The sequence below is a fragment of the Hyposmocoma kahamanoa genome, unplaced genomic scaffold (assembly GCF_003589595.1).
Source record: "Hyposmocoma kahamanoa isolate Upper Pololo Valley unplaced genomic scaffold, ASM358959v1 78, whole genome shotgun sequence".
Taxonomy (NCBI): domain Eukaryota; kingdom Metazoa; phylum Arthropoda; class Insecta; order Lepidoptera; family Cosmopterigidae; genus Hyposmocoma; species Hyposmocoma kahamanoa.
The window spans coordinates 7,195,505-7,204,728 of NW_020653945.1; the positions used below are offsets into that span (position 1 = coordinate 7,195,505).

Genomic DNA, 9,224 nt, shown 5'->3' on the forward strand with positions numbered 1-9,224 from the left:
ATATTTAAAATTTTTTGGCAGCTCCCATTGTCCGGCCAACAACACCAGAAAATCCAGAATCTTCACCAAAGCGTATTACAGAAAGAACGGGCCCTGTTATGTCTATTGAAAATGGTGTTATCAAGGTATGGTTGCATAAACTGCTTGCCTGATTAATAATTATTTAAAAAAATTGTGTTAAGTTAAAGTCTTTATAATTTTTAATTTTTATTTCAATTTTAAGAAATTACATGAAGCTTAATGTTTCAGGGAATAGATACAAAATTAAATGACAGGCTACTTAAAGCGGTCCATTCGCATCAACCATCATTGATAGCACCTAATAAACAAAGTGGTAAATATATCAAACTTTTATTTAATTTAAATTCACAACCTAAATTGCATTTGAAATCGTCATTGTAATAAATATATTAAACGCTACTCATTTGTAAGGCAGATTCACCTGAGAATGAGTAACAAACTCTTTGTAAAGATACAGGTGGTATTACAAAGGTAACATATTGCATATGAAGGTGTGATGCATACAGCTGGTATTTCCATATCAGTCATTACCTATATGATATGCAAGAAACGTGTGGACACGCAAACATTTCCACTCGTGTCCACTACATGTTTTATTTGTTTATGGCTTATAGCAATATAAAAACATCCGTGTATGCACTTACAATATTTTCAGGTAACTGTCTCCTACAGAATGCTCACTTTAAAGTGGTCAACGAAAATTTCGCTGCAAACTTACCCAAAGAAGACAACAAGATTGTCTTAAATGAACAAATCCGATTGGTTGTGGAACAAAAAAAAGTGCCAAGCATACTGAAAAGGCCTTTAGTGACAAAGACTCCTAATATTGTGATACCTGCAGAGAGTACAAAGGGCGGGAAAATCGCTATTTCTCCATTGCCAATTGTGAAGAGTCATAGTACTAATGGATATCAGATTAAGGTACAGATTGTTGTCATCATGTAATAATGTCACAGGTTTTTTTTGGTAATGGATTATTTTAGTATGGCACGAAGCCGCGTGCCCGCATGGGGATGTTATGTGGGACTGACCCTCCAAATGGAGGGCATATTTTAAATGCTAGAAAACATGCATCTGCGTGAATATCAGAAAAAGCTTTAAAAGGGTAAACTTAATGTATGATTTGTAGGTAAACTAAAAGCAATTGAAATTTTTCATAATTTTTTCCTGTAATTAATACAAAAACACTTTTTCGTCACAGACCTGAGTTATATAATACAATGAGTACTACATACTAAATTATGACACTTCTGCCTTCGACATTCTCGTTAGTTGTCGTTAATTACTCAAATATATTTTTACTGAACGAGGGCGCCAACAGGGATTGGCTCCGATTGTTGAAGCGAAACGCACATATTGCGTGGCCTCAAAACTTTTCCTGACCGGCTCAAGCCAATTCCAGGTCGATAAGTGTTGTGACTCCCTAACATTACAGAAGATAAACTTCAAATTCACGTAAAGTTTTGTCCATTTTACTAAGTTGTCTATATTACAATTTGTCATATTTCCAGATGTCCCCACCCAGAAACAATGTTGTGATAAACCCAAATTCCGTCATGGCGAACGATACTAAACCGGCAGTACAAAATGGTGTGATAGGCCAAGCATGTCCAGATAGCCCTGTAGACCTGACTGGCCTTAGCGAAGCAGATATTAGGGCTTTGAAAAAACAACAGAGAATGATCAAAAATAGGTATGTATTTGAAACTAATCTTTTGCGGACCGGCTACTGGACGGGCGGATATAAATCTTTTTACATATTTTCTATTACTCATTGTTTATGTATATATTTGCCTATGGTGCGTTCGTTTCTATTTCGGCTTTAGCTACTTTTTCTCTAAATTATAATTTTATTTTGCTTTACTCTGAGCCTGATTTTCCCACTATTCCTTAATATTTTGGTCCATTCGTCCTGCAATATTTACGAAATTACAAATTTCGAAATTTTTCCCAACCATATTTCTTTTCCAAACCATCACAAATTATAAGCCGTGCTCAAAGTAAAGCGAAATAAGATCTTTTTTTTCTTTTACGTCATTGGACAATTTCGCAATTCACGAATATTCATAATGAGTGTCGAGTGACAGATTGACAAAACTCACAGACATATCTCTAAATAGACACCGCAAGTACCGCGATCTGTATGAAAACTAAGCGTGCTACATTTTTGTACCTCTCATGACGTCACGAGCGCTATTTAGTAATGGGAAACCTCCTTCGACACTACAGCGATTGGTTAAATTGAAGACGCGGACGCAGCACGTATTTAGAGTATTTCAAGTATTTGTTGATTGTGATTGTATCGGGCCGACTAAAACATCTACCTTAAATTATCTTTCCACGCTTCCAACTGCCGACCATCCTCCGTTTTTTTTTAAAAGAGTTTACTGATTGTGATGGTAAGAAGGGCATAGAATCTATTTCGTCCAATGCTGTTGGCAGTGACCATATTGGTCGTAAAATGTTTTTATTCATACTTGGTGAGATTTTACCTGTGATCTGGTATATTCTTAATTTTTCTATCAGCAGCGGGGAATTTCCTTTCCTTTGGAAGTAAGCTCTCATAACTCCTCTTCCCAAAAAAGCCAACCCATCTAACTTTTCTGATTTCCGACCTATTTCTATACTTCTCTTTCTATCAAAGCTGCTAGAGCGACTAGTTCATAACCAAATTACTCCTTTTCTCATACGTAACAACCTTCTTAATCCCTTTCAATCCGGCTTCCGACCAGGACACAGCGCTGTGACTGCTCTTGTTAGGATCACTGATGACATTAGGTATAGTATGTCGCAACAGCAACTCACTGTAATGTCATTGCTTGATTTCAGCAATGCTTTCAACAACGTTTATTTTGACATTTTGATTGCACTTTTACGCACTCTTAACATATCTCCAACGGTAATCTCTTGGTTTCATAGTTACCTGAAAGGGCGTCGGCAGTGTGTTCGCATTGATGAGAGGTTCTCTTCTTGGTGTGACATCAGTGCTGGCGTTCCCAGGGCGGCGTTTTATCTCCTCTTCTCTTCTCGATCCTTATTAATTCCATTTCCCGCAGTCTTACCTCATCCTACCACCTGTATGCAGATGATTTACAAATTTACACTCACCGGCAACTTGAAAACCTGCACGAAGCCATTGAGGAAATCAATAATGATCTCCGTCATATTTTGACGTGGAGTAAACAATTTGGTCTTAAACTAAACGCAACGAAAACGCAAATGATTGTTATTGGCAGCTCTAGAATGGTATCCAAGATAGATTGGTTTCGCTTGCCACAGGTTATTATAGACGACACCTACATTAAAATTAGTGACAATGTAAAAAATCTGGGTATACTCATTGATAGGCAGCTATCTTGGGCACCTCAATTAGTTGAGACCAGCCGCAAATTGTTTGCGTCTGCCGCATCTCTTAGACGGTTACGTAATTTCTTACCTATTGCCACGAAAACTGCGCTTGCCCAAACTCTTCTTCCAATTCTTGATTATGCTGATGCCTGCTATCTGGATTTAACCGAAGAACAGCTCAACAAGCTCGAACGTCTACAAAACTTTTGCATCCGTTTCATTTATGGTCTGAGGAAATTTGATCATGTTTCCATTTATCGCAAGGAGCTGAAGTGGTTACCCATTAGACTTCGCCGGAATGCTCATATTCTTAATCTTCTTTATGGCATCTTATTCATTCCTCACACACCACCTTATCTTAAGGAGCGATTTGAATTCGCCCATCAATCCAACCCCCGACTTCAGCGCTCTTCTTCAACTCTCCAACTTAAGATGCCATTGCATACCTCCCAGTATTACGACAAGTCCTTTACTGTTCAGGCTATTCGTTTGTGGAACGCTTTACCTTTGTTTATTCAACAAGCGAAATCATTGAATATATTCAAAAATATGGTAAAAGAAAATTAATTTAGTGTGACTTGGACTGCTTAGGTATTTTTATGTTTTAGAAATTTTATATTTATAGGTATAAGAATATATAGTAGTTTACGATATTCATATATATGTATTGGTTTTATTATTTATTTATAAATATATGTACATTTGCATTTATTTATCAAATTTTATCTATTAATTAGTAATTCTTCATACACCGCCGTCTTTTTCCTGTGAATTATATAATTACTTCCATCCAAAGGTTGTCTGGCAGAAATTGCTTAAAGCGATAAGACCGCCCATTGTACCACCGCTTATTTTTAATTTAATTGTATTGTATTTGTTTCCTTTTTTGGTGTACAATAAAGTATTTTTGTATTGTAAGAACTCGTGAAATATTATAATAGTAAGATGTACCAGTACCAGAATCAGATAATTAAGCCCTTTATTAATACGTGTTTTGAAAAAAAAGTTGCTAAGGAAATCTAAAAAAACAACAAACTTAATAGAATATTTTTATAACATTTTCTAAGGTCTCAAGAATTATCATCCCTTTGTTTCCTATATTGATCAGAATCGAGAACTGTGTTGCATCAAGTGAACATAACTAATCGTAAAATCTGACCAAATAAATGACGAAGCGGCCATACCACGAAACTGAATGCATTATATAGAAAGTATCGCTCATTCGATATTCATGGCTTACTAAAGAAGGACTCAAAGTATACCGCATCAAGTAAAAGCCGCAATTTATTACGAACACGCGGCATACACTAGTTTGCATATTTGTTTTCTCGTTCTCTGTACCGTCTAGGCTCTCGGTTTTCTCTCAGAGAAAAATTTAAGGAGACTGGTATCATGACTGTGGCATCAGAGTACATTTACTCAAATATTTTATATGCCCGTAAAAATATATATAATTTCAAGAAGAAAGAAGATAGATATCCATAATATTAACCTTAGAGCTAAGTCCGAACTCATGGTGACACGATTTCGTTTAACCAAGGTAAACAACTCTTTTATGGGGAACTGTATACGTTTTTACAATAAGATTCCGGAGCATATATTATGTTTATCGTTTCCTAAGTTTAAAAACTACATTACAAATATTTTGATCGAAAAATCATATTACAAAATTGAAGACTACGTGTTAGATAAAGATGTATGGTAAGACGACATGGCTCCAGACAAATTTGATTCAAAATGTATTCCATAACATTTAAGTTTATTTGAAAAGAGCAATCCCTAGAGTTTCTTGCTCGTTCTTCTCAGAGAGGTCAGCGTAGTGAACGAGCAGTAGCTTAAATGTGATGTTTTCAAGTGTAAATTTATTTAACCTATGGAATAAATAATCTTTGACTTTGACTCGAAATTCATTCAAAATGAAAATAATTGATTTTAAAATAAATTATGCATAATTAATCTGATTACAAAATTACATAGCTCTGGAAGGAAACGTCCCTGTTTATTTATCTTCTCACAGCAACAGTGTTTCTGCAGTTTCTAATGGCACAATTAGGCATTTCTCGCGTTTTTGACTGATGTTTAACTACGATAACGACCGGGCGTGTTCTGAAGCGTAGCAGCGGCAACTAAGCGTTTATAGCTTACATTGGGCACGCGAAGTAGGTATATGGTCTTATTCAGAGGGGCGGCGGGCGCGGGTGCGGCCGCGCGCCGTTACGCTAATTGTATCCTTTGAAGATCACAGACAATATACTCAAGGAAATAACGGCATGCTATTTATATAGACAACATTTTTGTGACATCATACGACGGTAGCGGCGCCTAGATGACGGCATCTTTCTCTTAAAACAGTAAAGCCTAAGACAGTTACATACACCACATGGAAACATTGTGTTACATAATCAATCACTGGCCTTTTTTATAAAAAAATATGTGCACATTTGACCTGAATCTCACCTGATGGAAAGTGATGATGAGGTCGACGATGTAGCATGCACATCAAAATAATGCCTATTCACTCTTGCCTTAAAAAAACCCAAGTTTTAAAGTATATTCTTCAGGCAGAGAATTCCACTTCATAACCGTTTGCCATATAACTTTGTATAAATTTTTACACTTTTTGCTGCATGGTCGGTGCGTGTATCATTTGTGGTTTTGTGTAGGAATTTTAACTGGAATTTCTGTAGAATATATACACTCCCGGACACTTAATTCGAGCCACCTCGCATCAGTATTAAATGCCCTAAGCTTAAACAACGATCGATTGATCAAGAACTATCCTACGCAATTTTGAAACTAGTAGATTAAAAGTCTTTTCCATAAGCCCTTGTTGGAAATTTGGACTTGCAAAACCGAGGGAAACCTTTTTCTTCGATGATAACACTATTTTTGAATTCTAGCCCTTTAAGGCAAAAATGCGAGGTGGCTCGAATTATGTGTCCGGAAGTATATAATAGTGTATAATTGCGGTGAGTGAGGTGGTTTCTTAATTATATACTTAATTAGAAACTGCATACTGCGGTGTCTACAGCGACAAAAGTATTTGACTTGTACTATACATTATATACAAGGTGAAGCCAGAAAACCAGCAAATTGCTGAGGCTGTTACTTTTTCTTCAACACTGATTTAGATTTTAAGCCACTATCATTGGTATTTTAAGTATTTATGTATCTTGTATTATATTGTGTCGTTGTAGTGTTGAAGAATAGTCTTTTTATTTTATTTTTTATTTTTATAAATGTGGAAATGCAATTAACCAAACACTTGTATTCAATTGTCACAAACTTCCAGAGAGTCAGCATGTCAATCTCGTCAGAAAAAAAAGGAATACGTAACAGCTTTGGAACAGCAGCTGTTAGAAGCGCATCAGGAAATCGCCAGGTTGCAGCTCGAGAACAAACTATTGCGAGATCAACTCGGCAGCTGTGGGACGAGGCGAAAGGTTAATTACACTACAGTAATAATAGACTAGTACTTTTAATATAATTTTTTAAACCTTTCGCGATCACTATTACACCATAAAAAAAAACCTCGCATACACTTTTTCACATAATTTGTTTTTACTGATTTTTCTTGAGGAAATACTTGGTCCTTGCTATCTGTATCTATTTGAAAGAGGAACTACAAACATTATTGCGTTTACTACATTTTGCACTACATTTTTGTGTTCGTACTGAAAAATTACATAGAAATCACATACGAGGTATTCATTCTAAGACGATACATACAATTGAACGAGATTATATTAACCGCTTTCCTTTTTTGTTAAGTAATTTAATAATTTAACAAGTGACTAACACATTATGCCGAAGTGAAATTCAAGTGAGTTCGAGATCCGAAAATAGTTAGTCCGAACCAGGTAGATCTAACACTACATGCAACTCTCTAATTTCTACTATCGAAGAATCGGCATACTCAAAGCATTGTTCATCTCTAAACCTTTTTCTTCTAATATATATAGTAAGGACGCTGTTATTTTAAGAAAAACCGTAGCGTAAAACATTACTTTTAGTCATCTATAATAGGACTAGTGATTGCTCTCTGTCAACTTGTTGCGTAAAAATAACTTTTTTCTTTCAGATACCCCGTCTCGACGCTTCACTTCTTATACCCAAGAAGAATATTGCTGTCATATTTGCAATGGTTTTCATGGTTTCGTTAAATTTTAATGTTATAGGGTATGTCAAGTATTACGAGTACTTTAAGTATTTTAACAATGAAGTGGTATAAAGATGTTTTCATTGTGTGTTTTGTTTTAAAGGTGGCACAGCACTCCTTCTATGGGACCATCTGCACCAGATAACATTCAGAGACATCTCTTGTGGTCTGAAGACAGTGCAGAAGTGGTTCCGCCCGGTATGGCATTATGCTTTTCATCCAATTGTCCTATTTATGGATTGTGTGTGAAGCATATGGGTTGATACAGAACTCCAAATGCACTTATACCTATTTATAAATTTGTTTCTTTTACAGATTACGACCAACCCTTAAATCAAAGTGCTCTCAGTTCGGATTGTCGAAATAAAACGATAGCAAACGAGGTTTATATGAATCAAACTGAAAGTATACGAATAGCTAGTGACCTAAATCGATGGATTGAAGGCGGGAAGATGGTCAATTGGACATTCGACTTGCCAAAGAAGAAACCGAAAGATTATTTGAATCAAGAAAAAATTGATGGTGAGTATTCTTGACCCATGCAAGAGAGGCAATGGACCAGACTTAAATTGTTTGTTTCTCGCGTATACGCATTTGTACTTTTGATTTATTTTATTAAATTAATCATATTTTTTTTATTTCAATTGTATTTTCTAAATGGGCTTCGAATTATGTACATGGTAGTCCCTCCCGCACCCGCTCCCGCTCCAGCTCTCCCTCTCTATCCCTCCCTCCCTCCCCTTCTAAATCCCTCCCTCCCTAAATCCCTCTTTCTTTCTTTCTCTCTCTCTCTCTACCTCAAACAGGATGGACTATATTTTGGATTGAAAAGAATTTTGCCTTAATCAACGTTAATCCCTATTTTCAGGTGGGCTTCTAGAGACTTACAAACTATTCAACAAATTGAACATGGATAGTAATTTGGTAGATTTTCCAACCACAAACCGAAGAGCTATGAAAGAGAAAGCACGGTTACGACGATTGCGGCGAAGTAAGGATTTAGACTTTCCGGAGAATGCAGTTTTAGACTATGACACTCTATATCACAAGCCTATAAGAAAATCTGTGAACAATTTTGATATGGATGATTTTGGTGAATGGCACGCGTTGCTCCAAGCGCTGCACAGGCGAGATGATACGTTTTATGTGGTTGGTGTTGGCAAAGGGGAACACTTATTACTGCCTGCAGTGTCTCACAATGATACGAGACCCCCTAAAATGGCGCTTATATTGCCAGCGAGAAATGGAAACGGTAAGCACTAGATATGGCAAAAACGTGTATGTCACTAATTAATTATACTGTTAGGCGATTTTTCTACAACTGTTATTGTAAATTGTCGTCAGAAAACCTCCTATTCTGCTGTTTTGTACTTGTAAATACAATCGTACGTGTTCGCCATCTTGGATTTACAAACAAGTGCCATATTCGTAATGAGCACCTCCAAATACCTCGAAAACAGTACCCAACTTGCCATTATTCGAAAAATCGTGCCCGCCACTTGGATTTAGAAATGAGTACCATGTTCGTAATTAGCACCCCCAAATACCTCCAAAACGATACCCATATTGCATTTTTTTTGAAAAGTCGTGTCCGCCATCTTGGATTTACAAACAAGTGCCATATTCGCACTGAGCACCCCCAAATACATCGAAAACGGTACCCAACTTGCCATTATTCGAAAAATCGTGCCCGCCA

General features: G+C 36.5%; 1 protein-coding gene across 2 annotated transcripts in view; it reads left to right on the forward strand.

Annotated features, from left to right (window-relative positions):
* The window catches only part of LOC113232937 (cyclic AMP-dependent transcription factor ATF-6 alpha), a 14,244-nt gene that overhangs the window by 2,525 nt on the left and 2,495 nt on the right, over nucleotides 1-9,224 (forward strand). For both annotated transcript variants that reach the window (XM_026467845.1, XM_026467844.1), the window contains exons 4-12: nucleotides 22-125; nucleotides 250-334; nucleotides 677-942; nucleotides 1,533-1,714; nucleotides 6,662-6,812; nucleotides 7,451-7,548; nucleotides 7,632-7,726; nucleotides 7,844-8,050; nucleotides 8,397-8,780. In XM_026467845.1, coding sequence (XP_026323630.1) covers nucleotides 22-125; nucleotides 250-334; nucleotides 677-942; nucleotides 1,533-1,714; nucleotides 6,662-6,812; nucleotides 7,451-7,548; nucleotides 7,632-7,726; nucleotides 7,844-8,050; nucleotides 8,397-8,780 — 1,572 coding nt within the window. The remainder of the gene's footprint in view (nucleotides 1-21; nucleotides 126-249; nucleotides 335-676; nucleotides 943-1,532; nucleotides 1,715-6,661; nucleotides 6,813-7,450; nucleotides 7,549-7,631; nucleotides 7,727-7,843; nucleotides 8,051-8,396; nucleotides 8,781-9,224) is intronic.